Genomic DNA, 24,350 nt, shown 5'->3' with positions numbered 1-24,350 from the left:
CGCCCTCGCGGGTTAAAAAAAAAAGAAATAGAAAAACACACTTTGAACCTCCGGGGTGGATGTCGTATTAAGAAATGTTTTCATTCGTATGCTTAAATAACCACATCATTTATATCTGAATCAAAGTACATTTTATGCTTTTTATAATCGTGTCATTTTTAAACCAACGGGTAATGTGTATGTTTGAATCTTTTCACATTTTTATTAAAACCAAAATGCTTTCATTCGTATGTTTAAATAACCACATCATTTATATCTGATTCAAAGTACATTTTATGCTTTTGTTTTTTTCATTAAAACATAGTCTCATATTTTTCAACTCTTTTAATATGTTTTTTCTTGTGTGTGTGTGTTTGAATAAAGTAAACATTTTTTAAAGCGTAGCGATTTTATTGAAATATATAATCACACAGACGTTAAAAGATCATTTTGTAATCATTTATTGATAAAATCACAACGGTAAACACAACTTTGTACTCCGTGTACAATATGACAGTAAGAATCTATCCGCAGCAAACTTTTTACAAATTTTTTAACAGAGCGATCATTTTCTCGTAAATCGGTGGTATAAGAATTTAGAACCTGAGAAAACGTAAGACCCTTCATACGCTGTTTTAGAAAATACACGCAATGATGCCCGCAGGCGTCCGACCTATGGTCTTGAACTTGTCTAGCGTTACACAAAACTCGTCGTGAATTATTTTTTAGAAAAAGCATGATGTAACTGGGGAAAAATTCAGAGTCCGGCGGAAACCCGTAGGAATCAAAAAACTCTGCATTTCCATCTGACAGTATTAAAACAGCCAACCAGTGTTCCCCAGGTCGTGTATGAGGATGTGTATTTAAAATAAAACAGGACGGAGGTGTGTGTTTTAACACCCGAGGTAGTTGATCGCAGGCGAATACGCCTCTGAAACCGAGGGTGCATCGCATGGCTTTAGCGATCTGTCTGGTGTCCATTTTTTTTTAAAAATAGTCCATAAGCACTTCACGTTTGTGATTAATTTCTAACACGTTGTCAAAAACCGCAAACACGATGATGTTTATGGTGTTGGGCAAAGGCGCTCGAAACCGGAGGTCCAGTCTAACGTGCCCCGACTGTATTAAGGAAACGTGTTCGCCCGAGCTTTCGTCGGGGGTCAAGTTGAACGCGAATAAACAGTAGCCCTGAGAAAAATCTTCACGAGAGATGGCCAAAGGCTGGTCCCTCAACCCTCTGTCCGTAGCCTCGACCAGGCTGAAGTATTCTCGCAGGCAGCGCTGTCTGGGAAGAAGGGGTCGAAAAGGCGTGGACGGGTAGGACACACCGTCCACGCTGAGATTTAAAGATTCCACGTCGTAATGATGAAAATTAAAAGGATTTCGCGCGTATGATCCGCTGAAAGCTTCGTTATGAACAAAACCTATAGCGATGAATTTTGGCACTTGGCCCAAAAATAGATTATCCTGGTTTGACACGCGACCCCCCGCCGGCACGCTTAACACTTTCACGTTAACTCGTTCTAATGGGTACCTCGCGTTAGACTGAAGCAAAGCTGACGCGTGCCCCAGTTTCACACTGGGTGACACGTGTATTCTTTTCACGTACAAAAGGGCCGTTAAAATGTGAAGTTTATAGCCCGGGTTCGGATCCGACGACATTAAAACAAACTCGTTTTTATTACGAACTAACTTGATTCTCACGTCGACGGAATTTAAAAGAAGCTTTTCCTGAAATGCAAAGTCGTTATGCAAATGTCCCATTAATTCGAACGTTCGGCTCCTTTCGCAATAAGCGCTTCGCCACGTTAACCCCTCATTGTCTCTGTTCGGGTCAGCTTCGTCCATGCGCCCCGCCGTGTCTTTGCGAAACAGCCCCGCTGCGAATTGCGAATTCAGAGTAGGTTCGGAATAGTTAAGCAAACACTCCAGAACGGCCCTGTAGGTGTACGTGGAACCACTTTGAGAAATGAGCTTATCGCCGAGGGACAGGTCGACTTGGCTAAAAAGAGTGGCCGCGGGGTAATTGATCAAACCTACGGTCGCACCGGCCGCCAGATCGGTTCCGTCCGCGTTGGTAACTTTGCACGTGAGGTACAAAAGCGAACGGTTCAGATCGACGTAGGTGTCCCCCGACCCCGCCATAAAAAATTCCAGGGGGCCGTTTTCGGTAATGGCCGTGATGGGAGGCGTTTCTACGTATTTGTAGGATTCTATACTGTGTTGCGTCATAGGGATCGTAAATAGGTCCAGCTCGGACTTCATGCATTCCGCCGAGGCGCTGTGTATGAGAGACATCTTTTAAAATATGTCGGGACCCGCACCGGTTTTCCGCTCGCTCTTTTTTTTCTTCCTATTCCTTAAACGAGAGGCGCGGACGAGCGCACCCGCCAGCTTCCTGTTCAGACTGAGACCTTTTGAAAAAACACTTTTATTTTTAAAAGGTACGGAACCGCGACGCCCCGGTGGGCGCATGCGTCGATTCGCGCGGCTCAAAACCACCAGGCCTTCCCCCTCCTGCCGCCTTTCCGACGCGTTTCCCAGTAATTTCCCCGCCGCTGCGGAAACCACGTCTTTCGCGATATTTTTAGCAGCGGTCTTGAGGTGTGGTCTGACTAAGTTGAAGCCCGATTTTAGCAGAGGCACCGCCAGTCTAAACAAACCCCGAAAAACGTTGCCGATCCCTCTTCCGTACTGCACGGGCGCTCCGCTGAAACCTTCTAAACCGGACCCCGCCTGTCGCGTATAATAAAGGACGTAGGGGCTAGGGTCGGCGTGATAAGCAGACATTTTTTATCGGATCGGTCTAAAATGTAGCTTCACGATCACTTTTCCAAATTCGAATTTGACGTTTCGGTTTTGATCCGTCTTCAACTCTATTAAAATTTCATCAAACACGTGTTTGCTGACCGGGTTGTAGTGCACCTTGTCAAAGTTTAGCGTGACGAAATCCAGATGCGCTTTGGGTATTTGAACGGTTCGCAAAAGAGGTGCTAAGGTATCGGCCACGATCTGGTGTGAAGAAATATCTGAATAAAGAAACAAATAAAACGTTCCGCCTTTAATATGGGCAGGGAATTTAGTTTCGGTCGGGTCAGTCCACTTCTGTTCCTCGAAGCCCAGAATGTGCGCCAACTGTCCGTGCGTTCGAATCCGAATAGGCCATCTGTTCAGCGAGGTCAGTCGTATAATCTCCTCCGGTGTGACCCCTAATTTTACCCGTCTCGTGACCTTATCCAAATATAATTCGACGTGGGTTTTGGTGGTTCTAAAATATTTGTTCATTTCGGTCAAAATGTCAGCGATGTAAGTATAATAACCGCATTTTACTTTAAAAGCCACCTGTTTACTGAGATCCGGCCCTTCGCACACCCAAAAGTCCGTTTCCTGTCGCCCCCCGTCCGCCAGCGTGTACCAACTCTGGGGAAATGAAATTTCTGCTAAGCCGACCTCCCAACCGCCCCTGAGGTGAACGGTTTTGGCTAACTTCACCCTGTAGCTGGATATATCGTTTTGAGGGTATAATTTGTCGCTAGCGTTACTCGGCAGAGTGATGAAAAAATCTCTGGTTTCTTCCATGGTGGGGTGGTCCGCGCTTCCGAATAGGGGCTCGCGCCGCTCTCTCACGGGGTTTTTATCGAGCGTCCTGGATAGAATTTTCGTTTACCCAGGAGTCAAATTTTTTATCCCAACCTTTCCATCTCACCTTAACGAGAACCTCGGATTTAGTTTTTTTCCTAGCCAGTATTTTTTCTACACGATAGACTTTATTTTCAGGTACAATAATTTTCTGCATTTCTTCTTCATAAAAAGAACATTCTATTATTTCATTATCGAGGTCTTTTAGTTTATACATTGGCGGGTCTCGTTTAATAATTTTATCCACAAAAAAATATTCATCCGTGAAAGACTGTTCGTAACCTTTCGCGAAGACCCTGCGCTCTTTCGAAATCCGAACCGCGTCACCTATTTTAAACTTGGGTCGGGGTAATTCCCCTCTCATTCTTTTCCCGTACAGATGATGAAACACCTGTATCTGATTGCACTCGTTCACTTCTTCGGGACGCATTTGAATAGATCTGTGAAAAGCGCTATTGTAAGCGCTCACTAGTTCCTGAAGCACATCTAAATATCTCAAGGTGTTAAAACCTGTAAAATATCTGAACATCCGCGTTTTGAGGGTTTTGTTAAATCGCTCCACCACAGAGGCTTTCAATTCGCTAGCCGTAGTAAAATGTCTTATTTTATATTTGTTTAATAGTTTCATAAATGATTGATTACAAAATTCTCGCCCCTTGTCACTTTGAAGGGTGACGGGTTTTCTACCTCGTAAAAGTATTTGTTCAAAGGCCTTCGTTACGCTCTTGGCGTTCTTATTTTCCAACGCCTCCACCCACGCGTATTTTGAAAACACATCTATGCAGGTTAAAATAAACTTTTTCCCATCGTTGTGTTCCGATAGAGAGGACAAATCTGCCAAGTCTAACTGCCATTGTGAATCTTTTTCGCACGCCAGTACGAAACTCCTTTTAAAGTTTATTCTTCGGGGTTTGTGTAGCGTGTAAGTGTCTGAACTTTGTAAAAACCTATCAATTTCATCTTTATTTTTATTAGCCAACCCCACCTCCCTTACGCTTTTGATAAAGGGCTCCCTACCACACAGACCGCCTTCCGACCCGGGTTTATGATACAACTCTTGCAGCGCCGTCTGAGACATGTCCAAATGGTCGAGGTGTGAAACACGTTAGGGTTTTTATATTTTCTTCTGGGTAAAACACGGTCTAAAATAAAATGTGGAGAAAACAAACTGATGACAGAAAACGACTTCAAAAGGTTTTTATGGTTTTTTATTTTTTTTGTTCAAAGGTTTTTATGTGTTTTTTTTTATTTTTTTTGTTAAAAACGGTTTATTTCTTTTATATTTTTTTTGGTTGTTAGTATCTAATCTACTGACAAACCGTTAGTTTGAGATATAGGTAAATTAGTTTCAAACTAAATGTGATGAACACTGAAGTATAAAATATGAAACTAAAAATGATTACACTATTAAATATATGAAAATGAAAAATGATTACACTTAAAATATGAAAAGAAAAATGGTTACATGATTTAAAATATTAAAAAATATTAAAATGATTACACTTAAAATATGAAAAGAAAATGGTTACATGATTTAAAATATTAAAAAAATATTAAAATGATTACAATTAAAATATGAAAAGAAAAATGGTTACATGATTTAAAATATTAAAAAATTAAAATGATTACACTGTTAAAAATATTAAAATGATTACACTATTAAATATATGAAAATGAAAAATGATTACACTATTAAATATATGAAAATGAAAAATGTTACATGATTTAAAAATATTAAAAAATTAAAATGATTACACTGTTAAAAATATGAAAATTAAAAATGATTACACTATTAAATATATGAAAATGGTTACATGATTTAAAATGATTACATGATTAAAATATTAAATGAAAATGATTACATGGTTTAAAATATTAAAATGAAAAGACTTTACAGTTTGTCTAATAAACATGCACAAAAGGGGTTCAAAAAATATGTAAACTACTAGCAGCGATCAAAAGATGTCATAAAGGTGCTATAAACAATTACACAAACTCAAACGACTAAAATATTAAACGAAAAACATGTGGTGTTTTTTAATAAAACAATAAAGTTTTTTCTAATAATAATAATGTTTATGGTTTGTCTAATAAAAAAATATATACAATGTATAAACTTACTAGCAGCAAAAAAACATCGGTGTCATAAATGTCTTATGTACAAATACACAATCTCTCTCTCTCTCGCGAATCACTACACCGATCTGTCATCCTCAGACCCCATCAGAATTTTACACACGTCGGCGGCCGTTGATTCCGCAGCGCTGTTCAGAGGTTCATCCGGCCGCATGTAAAACCGGCTCAGAATTTCGGACGGATCTCTGCTCAGGTACTCGGACAGCGGGTTATATTCACTCAGTTTTTCCTGCGTCAGCGTGTAAATTCTACGCAAAATGTTTATTACAAAACCATCATGAGGTTCTTTTAATTCAAAGTGTTGCTTTAGAGACTCTTTTATTTCCAATTCACAAGCGGGAATGAGATTCAGCCACTTCTGCTTTAACTCGTTGTCCAGAAATCTTACGGGGACGCCTTCCACGCAGCTGTGCTGTTTCTGTGATGGGTGTTCAATTTGACACCCAGCGCAATCTCTCGTAACCCATTGACGAACAGCCAGGATGATCGCTCTTGCCCAGATAAATTCCACAATTTTCGTGGCTCGGTCCTTCAGACTGAGGTCCGAAGGCTTCTCGCTCTGACTTTCCGAGCTGGCGCCGGCGTCAAGAGGTTCCTCGCATTGACCTTTTGACCCCGTTCCTGAGAAAGCGCTCGCGTTCTCTCTCTCACGCTGCTCGATGTCAGCCGGCGAAGAAGGTCGGCTTTGTAAGCCGTCCTCGTCCACCACGATAAATTCATCGCTGTCCAGATCGGTCACGCCGGAGACTTCCTCTTCCTCTTCTTCTACCTCGCTGGCGCTGGTCGAATCTGAAATGTCATTTTCACCGCTTTTTTTACGTTCCACGAGGTCTAGATCAGAACTCTCTTCTTCATCGCGCTCTGGCTGGTGAGTGGGGGAACACCCCCAATCTCCCCCGCTGGGCATGTCCTCGCACATGCGCATCGCCGTTTTGTCATCTTGGTATTTAGACATCAGACTCGTCGGGCGTGGAATATGACAGCTGTCGCAACCACATATTACGCTGGCTGGTGATAGAGAGAGAAAATCGTTAAAAGGTTTAACGGGCTCGTACATGCTTACTCTTCGGCCACACGCTGCAACTTGAAACGGTATAACCCTTTTCACGGTTTATATTCACAAACTACGGTACCTCAAACGGTCAAAATGAATTTTTAAGAAAAAAAGCGTTTTTCTTACCTGTCAGAACATGTTTGACCGCGTGATAAATATCCAGTAGTTCGCTCTCCCGCAAAGTTATTTCAATCAGCTGGACGTGCTCTTCTTTTTCAGTAGGGGCAAAATAAAAAATCCACTGGTCGTCATCGCTGGAGCACACGTTTTCGTGCCTTATCACAGGTGACGTGCACACTTCCAGTCGAACTCTGTAGGTAAACTCAGGGGTCTTGAGCCCTGTGATGGTCAGGGTGATTTGACGCAAATAATGCGCGGATCTGACCTTCAGTGTGATTGTGGCAGACCTGGACAGTTCGGTCTTGTGTTTTGTGTCGCGAACCATGCATGACCTGTTTCTGGCCTGTAAGATCATAGCATGCAATTCCCCCACTTCATTCGTTTTCGGGACGGTCTGGTTTAACAGGTACAACTCCTTTTCAGAAATAGAGACTTCAGTCGACTTGTCACTGTGAAACAGTCTGCTCTGACGGAAAACGATGTAGCGATTGTTCAGCCGGGTTTCTTTCGGCAAAATTGTCAAATACGTCATCGAAAGACATCTCCTCTTTATGCTCGGTTTAAACAGACTGTCGTCCGCTCTGAATCTGTCGATTTCCTGCTTTTTCTTCTGCGAAGGTGTAACATCGTTTTCTTCCCGAATCGAACGGGGCCAGCAGTGTTTAGGTATGTCATTGCGAACGAAGGCCTTCCTCGCGCTCAAAATTTGACTGGTCCTCAGGGGTTGCTCCTTCAGTTTCAGTCGTTTTAGGCTGTTTGGCCACACGAAATAAGGTATTCCACGCTTTTGTAAGTTGTCCCGAATGAATGTGCGATAGCGCCATTTGCTCAAGGAATTCAAGATCGGAGATCCGGCTTGAGCCTTAGACGATCTGTCTGGAGAATCCATGACGATGGTTTTGCAGAAAAGTCACTCTCCGCACCAATCTGTCTCTTTTACGGCCAGTTTTTATAGTATTGTGAGGAGAAAAACAACACGACACCTGTTCAATTATTAGTCACGCTTAGCAGAACGGGGGCCCCCCACTTGCTGCTGTCACTCAAAAACACAACAACAACAACTACGTCATACCATTACATCATGGGAATCTTTTTTTCCAAAACACATCTTTTTTTCCAAAACACATCCTGGGAATCTTTTGAAAATTATTCCCACGCATCATACCGGGCAAACCTCGGGTAGTTATCAAAAAGCATTCACACACACACACACACACACACACACCATACCCCGACCCAACCACCCCACCCCACCCCAACCCACCCCACCCCACCGACGGTAAGTCCTCGCATCTTTTTTTTTATTATTTTTCATCCTTACTCTTATTTTTTCACACCTCTTTAAACTTTTACATCATTTTTTTCATTAACACTTCTCAAGAGGGGAAAATTTTGCTCACGCTTGCCACCCCTCCCAACACGCACCCTGGGGAAAATTCAACATTTTATCACCGGAAAAAAAAAAAATTCTTTACAACCTACAATAGTTGTTCACAGTTTTTACACACATCACCTCCTGGGAAAATTAGTTGCAATTTTGACATGTGACGTCATATAACTGATGTTTACATTTTACACACACCAACCCCTGGGAAATTTTTTTACATATTTCACATGTGATGTCATACCACTGATGTTTACATTTTTATACACATCAACCCCCTGGGAAAATACTTTACATATTTCACATGTGACGTCACGCATAACTCATAAATCATTTTGACATTTACCGGGGTTAATAACTACTCTCCTTGTTGAAAGGTAATCCCAAGAAGTTAATTTGGAATACACAGGCTGAAAATGCTTTTCAAACTTTGAAAGAGACCTTTACCACGGCTCCCATACTTAAACACCCTGATCCCTCAGAACCTTTCGTAGTAGAAGTTGATGCCTCAGAAACCGGTATAGGAGCGGTTTTGTCCCAGCGATCAGGCTCTCCCCCGAAACTCTATCCCATTGCATTTTATTCTCACAAGTTAACCCCAACAGAGAGGAACTATGGTATAGGAGATCGTGAGTTATTAGCCATTAAGCTGGCATTAGAGGAATGGCGGCACTGGTTAGAGGGAGCTAACCATCCTTTTGTAGTGTTGACTGACCATAAGAATTTGGAGTACCTTCGTAACGCGAAAAGACTGAATGCACGCCAAGCCCGATGGTCCCTGTTCTTCTCACGGTTTAATTTCAATATAACATATCGCCCCGGTTCCAGGAATACAAAAGCAGATGCTTTATCTAGAATACATCAGAGTAACAATTCAGTTCCCATTCAGACCACATCTGAACATATTTTACCCACTGAGGTTTCTATATCCTCTGTTCGTTGGGAGGTCGATGATGAGATCAAGACAGCCTTGGTTAATTTTAATGTTCCTGATCAGTGCCCTCCAGGAAAACTCTATGTACCTAACCAATTTCGCACTCAGCTAATTACATGGGCCCATTCTGCACTCACTTCTGGCCACCCCGGGGAGACTCGTACACAACAATTGTTAGCCAATCGCTATTGGTGGGAATCCATGAACAAAGACATTCACACGTTTGTAGCATCATGCTCCACCTGTTCTCAATGCAAAACCCCCAAGACCTTACCCGCTGGTAAACTAGTCCCATTACCAATACCCGTCAGACCCTGGTCACACTTAGCAGTGGACTTTGTTACAGACCTGCCTGAATGTCAAGGTTATACCACAATCCTTACAGTCATTGACCGGTTCTCATGTGGAGTCCGTTTTGTGCCCTTTGCCTCTATCCCCAGTGCATTTCAGACAGCAGAGACTCTGTTTAACCAGGTCTTCCGCTTTTTTGGTATACTGGAAGACATTGTTTCGGATAGAGGCCCTCAGTCCAATGGTCAATGTGAGCGCATGAACCAGGAATTAGGAAAATTCCTAAGACTCTTCTGCCATAATAACCCAAATGATTGGTCCCGTTTTTTATTATGGGCAGAAATGGCCCAAAACTCCCTCATGAGCTCAGTTACAGGCATCACCCCTTTTCAGTGTATTCTCGGTTACCAACCTCCCCTAGCGCCTTGGACTGGTGTCACGACAGATGTTCCCGCAGTGGATGCCTGGATGCAACGAAGTGAGAGGATTTGGGAAGGAACTCACCAACGTATTGAGATTATGCTACAAAGGAACAAAGAACAAGCAGACCGTCATCGAAGTGCTACACCCGTATACCAACCTGGAGACCGTGTGTGGTTATCTACCAAAGACTTCAGAGCTACAGAGGGAAGTAAAAAGTTACAGCCTAAATATATTGGTCCATTTAAAGTGCTTAAAAGAATCAATGATGTGACTTATAGATTAGATTTGCCCCCTCGTTACAGAATATCCCATTCTTTTCATGTTTCACTTCTGAAACCTGTCATTGCAGGGCCTTTGGACGAGGCTACGCCGGACGTCACGCCACCTCCCCCGGAGGAGATAGATGATGCACCAGTTTATGCTGTCCGTCGGCTGCTGGACTCCCGGAGACGTGGAGGTGACCTCCAGTACTTAGTGGACTGGGAGGGATACGGCCCAGAGGAGCAGTGCTGGGTCTCAGCACGTGACATCCTGGATCCTGGCCTAATTGCAGACTTCCACAGTCAACACCCTTAAAAACCTGCTCCTCGCCCTAGGGGTCGTCCACGAAAGGTGCTCCCAAGTTCACTTCCTGATCGTCTGCGGGGTCGTCGTAGACGAACCCCGTCTGTCCAGCGCTGCGGCGGCTCTGGGTCTGCTCCTGTTCGGATCTCCGGTGGTGAGCGTGGTGGTCGTCCTGGTCGGCCTCGCTCCGAGGCCACCCCGGACTCTTTAGGGGGGGGTACTGTCACACATCCCGGCTCTGATGCACACTCAGACTCCATCTCCCAGAATCCTCTGAGAGATCACCTGACTCACGTGACCCCTGACCTTCCCTCACGCTCCAATCAGCGCTCACAGTCTCCTGAATACTAACTCTGTTCACCTGTGTTCCATGTCACATGACTTGTTTAGTTTAGTTTAAAAGCCCGGGCTTTAGCTTAGCCAGATTGCGAGGTATTGCTTCTCTTGTAGAACTACTGAGCGTTTCTCCTGTTTTTGTGATTGCCTTTTTGTGTTTGGACTGTTTTTCTGGATTTCTGGTTTTTCCCTTTTGTCTTTGCCCTTTGGTTATGGTTGCCATTTTGTACCTTGTTGCTGTTTTGGATCTGACCCTCGCCTGTTTACTGACCGCGATTCTTGTCAAACCCTTGGATATTAAAGCCTCATCTTTTGTTTTTTACCGCGAGCGTCTGGCCCTTTCTGTCTCGTTACACACATACAGCATTTTAGCTCTGTTTACAGTTAAATCAGTGCTTCTATCCACTTCTTAATCTCGCTTTTTGTCACGGCAGTGCGGGAAATCTAAAATATAGCTGTTGTAGCTCAGTGTTTGAGCATAGCAGTACACTACTATAACATTTTGTGATTGCTTCTGCAGTAGTTATATGGAGCGGAATTGAGTTTTACCCTGCTAACGCTTAAACTGGAAGTAATCGTGACTCTTTGTCCATAAGTCCACTTGTCTTAAATTATTGACGTTCGTCTTGAATCTCTTTCTTTGCCTTTTTGTTAGCTACTACCTGGAGAAGATTGTTGTCTGTGTTGCTAAGGTGACCAGCAGCCTGCCAGCCTTCAGGGTTAAAGGGTGAACTAGCAGGTCTACATTACCTCCAGCATTTAAGACCATTTATTTTTAAAACTGTGTTTGAACGATCAGCATAGCTTTATTTCACTGCAAAGGATGATTATTTTATTTTTACCTACAAATCTAATTCTGCTGTGGAGCCACAACAGAGCAGTAAAAGATCCATGCTGGCTGTTGATGACCCCTTCCTTACGGTGTCCCTGACAGTAATGTGATCAGGAATTGTCTTTGTGAAGTTTACCTGTTCTTGACCAGCCAGTAGTCCTTTCCACGTCTAGTAGTGCCGTAACCAACAACCAGGACAGCGTGATTTATTTTAGTGCTGCTGCAGGCTGGCTCATTATACACACCTGCAAATTCAGATTAGAGGCACCCAGAGGAGAAACATTTTATCATTCAAAAATAAACTGGCTTGATATCCAGATCAGGTGGGCGGCACGGTAGCGCTGTCGCCTCACAGCAAGAATGGCCTGGGTTCGATTCCCGGCCAGGGTCGTTTCTGTGTGGAGTTTGCCTGTTCTCCCCGTGTCTGCGTGGGTTTCCTCCGGATACTCCGGTTTCCTCCCACAGTCCAAAAACATGCAGTCCGGTCAATTGGACGTGCTAAATTGCCCCTAGGTGTGAGTGTGTGTGTGTGGATGTATATGTCTGTTTGTCTGCCCTGCGATGGACTGGCGACCTGTCCAGGGTGTATCCTGCCTTCCGCCCGATGGCAGCTGGGATAGGCTCCAGTACCCCACCGCGACCCAGAAGGATAAGCGGTTTAGATGATGGATGGATGGATATCCAGATCAGACATACATCATTTGAGTAACAAAAATGGATTCTGGAAACCATATATTAATTTAAATACATTTTTTTATATACATATATATATTAGGCATCTCGATGTTAAAGGAGCAGATTTTCATGTCTAATAAGAAGGAGGTCTTCAGATGAGCTAATGCTAAATAGTCAGAGAGCAATGTTACATTAGGTACTGAAAAGTACTCACCATCTTTAATGTGAGGTTTGTCAGCAAATTTTAATGAAACTATATAAAGAATAGCATGTGTACGAGTGCATTAATATTTATCTTTATACCTAATGTTTTTAATCTCTCACTCTACAGTCCTCTTTAATCTGGTAACTGTCAGCCGCTAAGCTAAGAAAAGTTAACTAATTAGTTAACAGATCTTAATATTCAGTGCAAGTCTGCCTGTTAGTAGTTTTGACACTGAGCTGTGAGTTTGATCTTCCAAAACATTTTCACTTTCAGGAATTAAAATAAATGAAATTAAATTAAAACAGCTCCAGATGATCAGGATAGTGTGAGTCAGGCATTGTACGCTCCTCTCTGATACCTTTCCGCCATTTCTTACTCTAATCATTCTGATTTCTTGCCACTGCCGTTCTCACAGCAAATTTATTCTGAAATGTTCTTCCTTTTTTTGACAGAGGAAGAAATGTTTAGAGACAATCACTATCTTGCAAGTGGTCAATTTCTTCATGTGTGCCTCAACAAAGACAGAATATGGTCGAGAGTACACGCGGGACTGTTTTCTGAGGATTACCTGACTTGTAGAGCTGGAAGCTGTGTCGGGAGGCGTCTATAGCTACAGAAATAGGTCCGATTGTGGCCACAGCGTTCCTCAGAGCGCGTTCTTTGCACGGCACCTTTCTATAGCCGGAGCACTTAGCCCAAGCTCTCTGATTTTTAAACTTGCACCGCCCTTCCTGAGGAGAGATGGAAACAATCAGGATGGATTGCTAACTCTATGGTTCAAAGTTCAAAAAGATACTTTCAAAAAATCAAATTGCCAAAATTTTCACTTCACCCCAAATGTAGATGAACATCACTGGAGCTGTAAGGCTAACAACTAAGGCCCGACCAATTAGCACTGCGCCAACTGCATGCCAAATCATCACACAGCTGTTTGCTAAACTGTTATAAAAATGGGCAAAATGTATGGACATAATTTATGTGGTTAGCACCATGCTAATGGGCATACAGTTGGCTTTCATTCCTTGGTAACTCCATTAGCATTGTAGCTCTATTGCAAAACTGAAGAAGCAAATTTCAGACAATTACGATATCTTAGCTGATCAACTACATTTGGTATACGTACAAATTTATTTATTTTTAATTAAACTTTTGGGATTATTATTAGATAAGTAGATTATTATTAACCACTGAAGCCTCACTTTGGCCTGATATGGATACGTGTATGCTGTCTCCAGGCCTCCACTGGACTTGATGTACTTGAAGGCCTTATCCATTAAACCACCTTGACAGCCATGGTTTCCATATCTCTGGGAGCAGTCCACCAGCTGCTGTTCACTCAAGCGAACCAGCTTCTTTGTCTTCTTGAACATCTGACCCTCTAGTGCCCCCGTCTGAGAGAGAGAGATGACATAAACAAACACCACAGTTCGAGACTACTGAGCCACTCTTGGCTGGCTATTTTGAACACCACTGGGCTATTTCAATCCTGTAGGCATCTATGACCAAATCTTTTTAGAAGATCCAATCTGAATATTAATAAGCAGTGTAAGAGACTAATATCTGAATTTCATGTTCTAGCTTTTCCTGCAGAATAAAAAATATTTCAGATTGACTTTGGTTCTTAAAGATGAATCTAATTAAAAACTGAAGGGACATCCAAGTATAACAACCAGGTCAAAAGGTAGGTTTACTTGCACTGTCACACATTTTGGGCCATACCACTCACACTGCTACTTCAACTAATTCCTCCATCCATTTCTCCCTCTACCTGTCCTTCTGTAACTCACCGCACTGAAGGCCCAGCAGGAGCCACAGTGACTTTGGTCCTTAACTCTGGTCACATAGCCCCTAGCCCTCCAGTCCACATTCCTGGGTCGAGCAGCACCCTCTTCCTGTTGAAGGAATGTAGTTTCACTCTCAATCTCAGACTCATTGAAGGATCCCAGGCAGCCTTTAAACATCTGCTGGTACTCCTGATTGTCCTGTTGAAGAAGAAGATGGTGAGAGGATTGTGACAATCCAGATGTCAAGAATGTTTACTGAACAGCACATAATAAACAGAGCTGAAGAAAACATTCAGTGAACTGTGTATGTAAGATCTCACCATGTCTGCAAAGTGGTTCATGCCGAGTCTGTAGCTTTTGAGGCCCTGGTCAGCCAGCATGTTGTGCTCCAGGATCAGCTTTCGATTGTCCAGCCAGATCATCTTACGCTGAGATTCTTCTTCAGCTGAACCATAACTCTTACCTGAGAGAAAACATTTTTTTTATGCTGAGGAGGAAATGGGCCTGAACATATCACGAAAAAGTATAAGCTGCGAGTAAAAAAGTAAAAGTTTCAGGTTCTTCAGATTGATGGAGAATGTGCTGTAGACGTTTCTTTGAGTGTTCATGGTTCTATATAGAACCATTTTCTTTACTAAAGAACCCTTGAAGAACCATCATTTTCAAGAATGTATTTCATGGGGAAGCCACGTTTTGTGTGTGCATGTCTTTTGAATGCACTTCAAGTTCAGCCTATAGCCCGTTCAGCCAATAGACCACTGAAGTCATGTTGTCATTTCGTGGTTGGTGCTACGCTCTGAAGGAATTTATTGTTGTGAAATGTGCTGTGTTGTGTGTGAATGTGCTGAAGTTGTATTTTAGGCTGCCTATTGTTGTGTTTCTCCTTATATGGTCATGTCTGTCACACCTGTCACTTGTCCTGTATAAGCTGGGTCTAATCTTGGCATCAGTCCAGCTATAAAACTGTGACAGTCCATTGTCTTACGGGCTGGCTGGCTGTCTGGAACCTGTGCACACAACGAATAAACTTCATTTGTTCAGACAACAGACCTAGTTCCCTGGTTCGTTGGGGTTTGGATTCTATCAGCTCTTAAACCCACATGAGGAAATCCGGATCTAAAAAGATTTTATCTATGATAAGAATGAATGAACTTTTCGGAAGCTGCCTCTGTCACATCTTTTTGTAATCAAAACTTTTCCAAAGCTGATCATTTTTGTCCTATGATTTTTTTTTTTCTCAGATATCACTGGATCCTCTGAATTATGAGGTCTTTAAAGAGTCAAAGAGACTGGGTTACCTGATAGAGCTACAGAATATGGACAAAAGTATTGGGACACCTACCCATTACACCTACAGGAGCTTTTATGAATCCCATTCTAAATATATAGGCATTAATAAGAAGTTGTTCCCCCTTTGCAGCTATAACAGCTTCCACTCTTCTGGGAAGCTTTCTACAAGAGTTTTGAGTGTGTCTCTGGGAATTTTGTCCATTTATCCAGAAGAGCATTTGTGAGGTCAGACACTGATGTTGGACGAGAGGGCCTGGCTCACAGTCTCCACTCTGGTCCATCCCAAAGGTGTTTGATGGGGTTGAGGTCAGGGCTCTGTGAGGGCCAGTCAAGTTCTTCCACACCAAACTCACCCAGCCATGCCTGAATTCACCTTGCTTTGTGCACTGGGGCTCAGTCATGCTGGAACAGAAAAGGGCCTTCCTTTTCTGTTCCCACAAAGTTGGAAGCATACAATTCTGGCTGAGCTGTTGTTGCTCAAAGGTGCTTCCATTTCATAATAATAGTACCTACAGTTGACAGGGGCAGATCTAGCAGGGCAGAAATTTCACTAACTGACTTGTGGCAGAGGCGGCATCCTATGACAGTACCATGTTTAAAGTCACTGAGCTCTTCAGCTCCCATTCTATGGCTAGTGTTTGCCTCTGGAGACTGCAAGGCTATGTGCTTAATTTGATCCACTTGTTAGCAATGGGTGTGGCTGAAACACCTGAACTCAATAAATAGGAGGGGTGTCCCAATGCTTTGTCCATATAGTGCACATTTGATACTATCATCACATACTTTGGTGACTTTCAAGTGATTTTAGCCTCTTTTGATACTCTTCTGGTAATCATTGAAAAAGGCTGACAAACCAGTGATACGACCACCATAGTGATGCCAAACTGATACGCAGTGGCTTTAGCTTGCATGTAGCAATATTAGCATCATGACTTTTTAACCTTGTAATTCAGAGGATCCAGTGATATAAGGGAGGAATATGTACACAAGACAAAATGCATGTGGTTCTGAACATTTTATTCACCATGAGGCGCGATAGAGGTGATTTCTGGAAAACTCCATTCATTTTTGCCATAGAAACATCGAGCTTAGACCCAGAGTCCAAATATGGGCCTAATGCCAACTATAAATTGACACAATTTCAAGGGTCTATATGGAAAGTCATGCTACAGTGGGCCCTGCCCACCCAGTCCCCATGGTATCACATGCTAAATAAACTCCACCTTCTGTCAGAAAAGTTTGCTTTCCTCAAACCCTGACAGCGTTCATTTAAATATCTAGATATTTCTGGTGTTTTGTGTTGATTAAATAATTTTGGCTTCTGAGCTCACATTATAATGTCCATGGTAAATAAGCACTACATATAACATATCAGCTCATCTACGTTAAAAGTAGCTGGACACTGGACAGTTTTGACAGTCTAGATCAGGGGCCTGGCCTGGCTTGGGATATTTTTTAACCAGAGCCGAGCCTTCATCCTCTCCTCAAAAGACGGGGAGGGGAGTGCAGCATGATAGAAAGACAGAGATGGCGAGTGAGAGACAGAAAAAAGAAAGAAAGAGAGAGCATATGGCATGATAGAAAGATAAAGAGAGAGAGGGCGAGTGAGAGAGAGAGAAAGAGAGAGAGAGAGAAAGCAGCGCAATAAAAAGATAAAGAAAGATACAATCAGAGAGGGTGTGTGAAAGAGCAAAAAAGCAGGAGCGTGTGTGTGTGTGAGAGAGAAAGAGAGAGAAAGTGAGAGAAAGTGGCGCAATAAGATAAAGAAAGAGGGTGTGTGTGAGAGAGAAAGAGCAGGAGTGTGTGTGTGTGTGTGAGAGAGAGAGAAAGTGAGAGAAAGTGGTGTAATAAGATAAAGAAAGAGGGTGTGTGTGAGAGTGAAAGAGCAGGAGCGTGTGTGTGTGTGTGAGAGAGAGAGAGAGAGAGAGAGAGAGAGAGAGAGAAAGATAGCATGGTACTAAATTCAGGCTAATCTAATACACTGGAAAAATAATAATCATTTTAATTTATAAAAGCAAATACAGCAGCTTAAATCCAACCTGAGCTCAATGCTGTAAGTGTAAAAATATAGCTGATATTTGGCCGAGCCCTGCAGAGCTCTAACAGCGTTTATCAGGGCACAAAATGATCAGCACAGAATGTTTTATTTTAGCTTCACCTTTTTTGCTTAAAATACAGTTTTTGTTTGGTTTTATGAAAGAAGAATTTCAGTGAAAGACTGTTCAGCTTTAAGAATATATAATAACTACAAATAAAATGTTGAGAGGAAATGTGCAGAGGAATTTAGTAACGACCTTAATGGGAAAACATCTGTTTTTGATACATTTTCTCATTTTCTGTTACAATTAGTGTTTATTGTCTGTGACAATCAGTGTTTTTACTCTTCTTTTCTTTTGCTTTTTTATGATGTTGTTTATGAGACATGCTGAACACGTTCTGTTCATAGTAACCTAGTAAAAAAAAAAGTAAAAAAAATAGCAACTTCACATTTTGCAGGTGAATTTACAAAAGATTCTGGAGGGACAAAAATCCTAAAACCTCCTCTGAAATGGACTGAACTGCAGGTCTTTCATGCCCATGTGGTCCAGATCACATCATGAAAGAAACAGTTTAGTCCTATTAGTGGTTGTTTTGAACAGCGTTTGATATTTTGCTGGATCTTTGTAACTTATTTTCCGCCTTGCTGAAAGGATTGTTTGGATTCCTGCATGTTGTTTCAGTACATTCTTAAAAAAGATGGTCCTTCAAGGGTTCTTTAGTAGAGAAAAATGGTTTTATATAGAACCATAAACACCCAAAGAAGCCTTTGCATGATTAAAAGGTTCTCCGCATGGTGAAAGGTTCTTCAGATTGATGGAGAATGTGCCTCCCTTTTGAAAATGGTTCTATATAGCATTAAAAAGTGTTCTTCTTTGTTACAAGCTTGACATCATCACAATAGCAGAACCCTTTCTAGTGCTATATAGAACCATATACAACACATTCTCCATCAATCTGAAGAACCATTTCACCATGCAGAGAACCCTTTAATCATGGAAAGGGTTTTTGGGTGTTAGTGGTTCTATACAAACAAAGCAAACAAATAAACACTTACCAAACAAATAAACACACTGCTCGAATAAAGAGACTTTAAAATCCAATTCTTCCAGATATATACTGCTATTCTAAATAATATATGTAATTTTAGTCTAATGCCTCTACCTGATGGAGAGTTGTTCATGAAAAAAGAAGCAGATTTCATGTAAATTTCTCACCAAACTTCTGTTTCCAGGCGTTGAACTCCAAATCCTCCACAGAGACACTGGCTGCACCGGCCACAACCACAAGAGCAGCGACAGCAAGCAAAACCCTCATTCTGCACAGAGTTGGAGTGAACAGAATAATTACCTACAATGTAAATAGTTTCAGCCTAAGGGAAATAAACAAATACTGTTTAAAAATGTAATAATCCTTCAAATTTAGATCACATAAACTCTTTGAACCAATATTTTTAACCTCTCATTTCTTCTCACAATGCCATGTAGTTTCTGTCCTGCATTAATGTTGTGAAATGAGTGATCAGATAAACTACAGGATACAGTAATAAAGCCATATCATATAAACACTGTTCAGCTGTGATGCTGGAATGCATCCAAGCTTTAGGCTTAAAAACAGCATTTTCACTGCTGTTAGTGTGTGCCTACACTGAAAAAAAGAAGTTTTAACTTTAAAGAGTTAGTGTTTGGGCTGCCATAAATTTTGAGTTAATTAAACTTACAGATACAGATTAATAAAGATTTCTGTTCTGTTAAGTTACTTTTAGAAGTTCAATTAAAATCTAAAAACAACAGGCATTTTCAAATTAAATCAAAAACAGAAAAATGACAAAAATGAAGACACATCATATAATTTTTCTTTTTATTATTATTATCATTGTTATTATTAATCATTTCCTAATGTTATCTAATGTCATTTTCGAAATATATATATATATATATAATATATATATATATATATATATATATATATATATATATTAATTATCTGATAATTTAATTATCTGAATCCCTAAAACGTGTAAAACTACAAGTATGTTCTTCTTAAAATTATTTATTTATTTATTAATTAATTAATTAATTTATTTATTTATTTAGCTAGTTAGTTAGTTATTTTGTTAGTTAGTTAGTTAGTTGTCATAAGTTTCACATATCAGACGGCAGCAAGATAATTAAAAAATGCTTCATTTATAATCGTATAATTTATGCAATTCATTTCAAAGTGCTTTAGTTATCTTGTATCTATGCTGCCTTTTTCTGTTTCTGAAAAGTTCTTTTTTTATGATGAACTTTTTTCACTGCTTTGTTTTTTAGGTTAGTATTTTTCCTTCAGTGTAAATCTCTGAATGTGCTTACCTGTATCTACCTGCTCTTCAGTCCTGAAGCTCTCTGTGTGAGTGGGAGTCCTCACTGTCACTGGCTTTATGCTGACTTTATCTCATGTTACTGTCACTCTGATACTCATCTCTGTGCTAAAGAAACTGACAGATACACGCTCACCACAAACTTCAACTATCTGAGACCAAAAAAGATGAGAGAAATATGACTTCATGCATTACAGCTGCAGTGTGGAAACCTCAGGTCATTTTAGGCCTTCAGACAAGACATGATGATTTCTGTGAAATAAAAATAAACAGGTCTGAACTGCTCAGTTCATTTTTCTAAAAGAGAATCATCAGTCTTGTTGTATTTAAAGTCTATAATTGTTGTAGTTATAATCTTATTTCACTGTTACATTCATAAATTTGTTGTATTGCCTTCATTGTGGAGCTGGACCGAAGGCCTTACACTACTGACATAATTAGCTAGTGACAACGGAATCACACTTTAATTTACAATAGAATCATGCAATCCAAAGAGGTGTCGATGTAAGTGGAGGGTTGAAAAACAAAACTTATCTTTTAGAGAGACATTAGTGAAAAGTAGTGGTCAAATAGCAGTGAATAGCAGTGGTCAAATCACCATTGGTCAGTGGCCAAATCAACAATTTGGTACATTCTCAAACAGAAGGAGCTGGTGAGCTCAACAACACCAAAAACCTGGAAGACCATGGAAGACAAGTGGATGATGATATTTTTCTTTCTGTTGTGAAGAAAAACCCATTCACAATATCAAGTCATCAATTGTCAAAGTCTACAATCAAAAGACTCCTTCATGAAGGTAAATACAGAGGCTTTACTTCACAATCTAACTTGCTAACAATCAAGAAGAGAAAGGCCAGATTAGACTTTGCTAGAAAACATCTTAAAAAGTCTGCCCAGTTCTGGAACAAGATTCTTTTGACAGATGAAGCCATAATTAACTTGTACCAGAATGATGGGAAGAGAAGGGTATGGAGAAGAAAAAGAAGGGCTCATGATCCAAAGCATACCACAGCATCTGTGAAACATGGTGGAGGTAGTGTTATAACATGAGCATGAAAGGTTGCCAATTGAACTGAGTAACCAGTGTTTATTGATGCTGTAACTGCTGATAGATGTAGTAGGATGAATTCTGAAGTGTATAGAGCTACATTTTCTGCTCAGATTGAGCCAAATACTGCACAAATGACAGGACAGCACTTCATGGTACAGATGAATATTAACCAAAAATTTGCTGTGAAAATAAGCCAAGAGCTTCTTAAGACAAAGAAATAGAATATTCTTAGATGGCTGAGTCAGTCACCTGATTTTGACCCAGTTAAGCATCCTTTTCACTTACCGAAGACTAAACTGGATTTCTGTAATTCTTTTCTGTGTGGAATTTACATGTTTTCCAGTGTCAGTGTGGGTTTCATTCCACAGTCCAAAGACATGCACAACAGATCCTTGTGGGACACCATACTTTTCCTTTGTACAAGCGGAACAAACAAATCTGCCCTTTCCATTCGTAAACTGTCCCTTGGGTAGGCTGTTAACCAGGTGCATGCTTTCCTACGATTCTAATAAGATTTTCTACCCTCTTCAGTAAGGTGGAGGCATCACAGCTTGGGCTTGCATTGCTGCTTTTGGGATGGGCTCACTAATCTTTCTTGATGATGTTTCTTATAAAGGTAGTAGCAGAAAGAATTCACAAGCCTACAGAAAAAAATTCTCTCTGCCAATTTACAGAGGGAATGCATGTAATTTTGCTACCAGATATTGACCCAGCTGAGTATGCTTTTCACTGCCTTGATGCAATTACAGCAAGCAAGGGATATGCCACCAAGTGTTATTTACTTTACTTTACTTTAAGATCAACTGTTCTTATATTTTAGCTCACCACCAAAGGTACCATGTTCTGTGCTGTTTAAACACACCCAGATGTAAATATCAGGAAATAAAAGATACATTTTTCTACATTTACATTTTTATTTTTTTGTGAAGCCGTGTTTAACGTGAGAAAACTGCCCCGTTACTGCTTTTGGACAATAAAACAACAAGTGGTGAGTCACTGTGTGTAGGTGAGAAAACCACCATGTATACTGATATCCTTTCATGGTGAGAGTGACAGAGACAGAAAGAGCTCTCTCCACACCTTGAGAGTTTAAATCATTTTAAAATTATAGCTTAATAGTATAAAATGAGAAAATAACAATAATAATGTCTATGGCTCTGATATAGTTAGTAGAAATGCTCATTAAAAATATGAACATAATATCAATTTTATTATTACATTTTATAGGTAATCATTAACATAATAATTATTACTTATTGACTGGCCCAGAAGACACCAGTGAGCAAGTAAGTAGCTCTATAGTGCCACCTAGTGCTCCAAAGCGCATCAACAAGCTGGTATCAAGTTCTGTAGCACTGCCAAATACCCCAGAGGGCCCCCAAAGCCTAGTGCCCTGCTTCCTAGCGCCACCTAGTACTCTAGTACCCTTATACTGCTCAGTGCCTCTGCACCCAAACATTGCATAGTGCTCCGGTCGGCATGTAAAAGCTGGCACCCAGCACCCTATTTTGGTCTTATTGCCCAGTGGACACTAACAGTCCAGCTTCATAGTGCTGCCTAGTGCTTACAGGCCAGTGAACTGTAGTTCCATTTCACCTTAAAAAGGAGATCAAAGAGGAGAGATCTAAACTAGGTTGGTTTGCACATATGGTGGTGTCATTTATAAAGCTGACCTAATAAGAAGACTTGCATATTAAAACGATGTAAACTAGAAATCAGGTAGTCTGGCTCACTGACACACTGAAATAAACTCTACATAACAACATTGTGCCGCTGGATCATAATGAGTGTGCACATGTGTGCTGGTGTGAGGAGATGGAATGAATTACAGCCATTATAGATTTGAATGCTGAGAGTTTATTTTGTTTTTGAGCAGTCAGAAACAGGAATATTTCACACTGAGATTAATTTGTATTTTTAGAAAGTATAATGCTTATCTAATGCTTAATCCACTTTAAAAGAAGTGAAAAAAGAAAGGAAAGGTAATCAGAGGAAAAGAAAAGAAAAGGAAACATTTTTTTTTGGCCAGAACTTCCTTCCTGAGGTTTTCAAGATTCTGTCTCTCTCCAGTCTGTAGAAAAACAACATGTAAGAGAATTAATTCACATGCTACTCATTAATGTTGTATTATAGTTAGAGATACAACATGTAGTTCAGTTCTAATTCTAGAGATCCCATCTCAGCTCCAGGAGATCCACTGACCTGAAGTTCAGATTCAACTGGAATCACTAAAACTCCTTCTATACACAATTCAAACTGTTAGGGAATATGATTAACTATAAAACATTTTTGGGTCACAAGAGCAATTGTGCACAGCTACAGTGACGTGAAAAACAGCACAAGTAACTCGATTTTCAATGGCCATTCAAACTCTTAATTACTGGCACACTACATCTGCATTACATTTTCTTCAGCATCTGAAACAGGAAGCTGGAGCTGAACCCAACAGTGTAGATCTGTGTGGATGAGGACTGACAACTTTAATGAAGTTATACCTTTAAACCACAGGGTAGACGGCATATGAGGCAATACCACACTGGTTATTCTTGTTCCTGGACATCTTGATGTAGCCTTCATCACCCCACACAGTACCCCAGCTGCAAAACAAATTACTGTCAGTGTTGGGTATTTATTTTTTCCTTCTTATTAAAGCACAATACTCTTCCAGACTATGCTGCACATCTGTTTATGCTTCATACACGCACTGTAAACACCCCAGTTAACTCTCCAGCTGCAAAGTAAATGTGAGATATTCATCTTTGTCTTCTGACTAAATTACTTTCCCCTCCTGCAGGGGTCGCAACCCAAATGTTAAGAAGTGCCATTTAGTCCTTTTAACAAAAATCAGACCACCTTTGGAGCCACAACTTCTTATGTCCATTTTGCCATCTTGGTTGTAAATATGTCTCAGTATGTGCTAAAGTACTAGTATAGACACATTAACATAAACAAAAATGCAGACATACTTTGCTCTGCTTTAATATTTAGCTCACCTATAGCTGCTTTCTCACATCTCCAGCAGGAAAGTGTTCCACAAAAGTTGTCTCTTGTAAAATGTCTCTTAATGTAAAATGTCTCTCAACGCTTCTCATCTGTCAATGTCTTGTTTGAATTTTCCCATTACACCTTAAATGATGCAGCAGTTACATTCTGCTGTTTCAGGCACCATTTAAGGTGTAACAGGAAAATTCGAACAAAAAGCTGGCAGATGAGAAGCTGACTTCAGCTTCATGACTAGATGATGTTTTACAGTT

The 24,350-nt window shown here is 40.8% G+C and overlaps 2 protein-coding genes across 5 annotated transcripts in view; both read right to left on the bottom strand.

Moving 5' to 3' along the window:
• Nucleotides 1-24,350, bottom strand: part of LOC118823547 (cathepsin L1-like) — a 105,277-nt gene that overhangs the window by 14,866 nt on the left and 66,061 nt on the right. For 2 of the 4 annotated variants that reach the window (XM_036593238.1, XM_036593237.1), the window contains 2 exons: nucleotides 23,592-23,693; nucleotides 22,951-23,167 (listed from right to left, as the gene is read on the bottom strand). In XM_036593238.1, coding sequence (XP_036449131.1) covers nucleotides 23,594-23,693 — 100 coding nt within the window. In that variant the 3' untranslated portion in view covers nucleotides 22,951-23,167; nucleotides 23,592-23,593. Of the gene's footprint in view, nucleotides 1-11,828; nucleotides 11,938-13,140; nucleotides 13,304-13,771; nucleotides 13,964-14,359; nucleotides 14,555-14,676; nucleotides 14,820-18,900; nucleotides 19,002-20,037; nucleotides 20,114-22,950; nucleotides 23,168-23,591; nucleotides 23,694-24,350 lie in introns of those variants that run through there. The other 2 variants (XM_036593235.1, XM_036593236.1) reach the window with 2 other exon arrangements.
• Nucleotides 5,490-8,601, bottom strand: LOC118823534. The gene is made up of 2 exons (XM_036593223.1): nucleotides 6,935-8,601; nucleotides 5,490-6,762 (listed from the first exon to the last, which is right to left on the bottom strand). The coding sequence occupies exons 1-2, from the start codon at nucleotides 7,815-7,817 to the stop codon at nucleotides 5,813-5,815; spliced, it is 1,833 nt and encodes a 610-aa protein (XP_036449116.1). The 5' UTR covers nucleotides 7,818-8,601; the 3' UTR covers nucleotides 5,490-5,812.

The sequence above is a fragment of the Colossoma macropomum genome, unplaced genomic scaffold (assembly GCF_904425465.1).
Source record: "Colossoma macropomum unplaced genomic scaffold, Colossoma_macropomum, whole genome shotgun sequence".
NCBI classification, from domain to species: Eukaryota; Metazoa; Chordata; class Actinopteri; order Characiformes; family Serrasalmidae; genus Colossoma; species Colossoma macropomum.
The sequence above is the reverse complement of the archived record's forward strand: the minus strand, read 5'-3'. Positions and strand labels throughout refer to the sequence as shown.

Coding starts and splice junctions, on each gene's coding strand:
- LOC118823534 (XM_036593223.1), bottom strand. CDS start 7,817: ATGGATTCTCCAGACAGATCGTCTAAGGCTCAAGCCGGATCTCCGATC. Junction 6,763..6,934: donor GGTCAAACATGTTCTGACAG/GTAAGAAAAACG, acceptor CTCTATCACCAG/CCAGCGTAATATGTGGTTGC.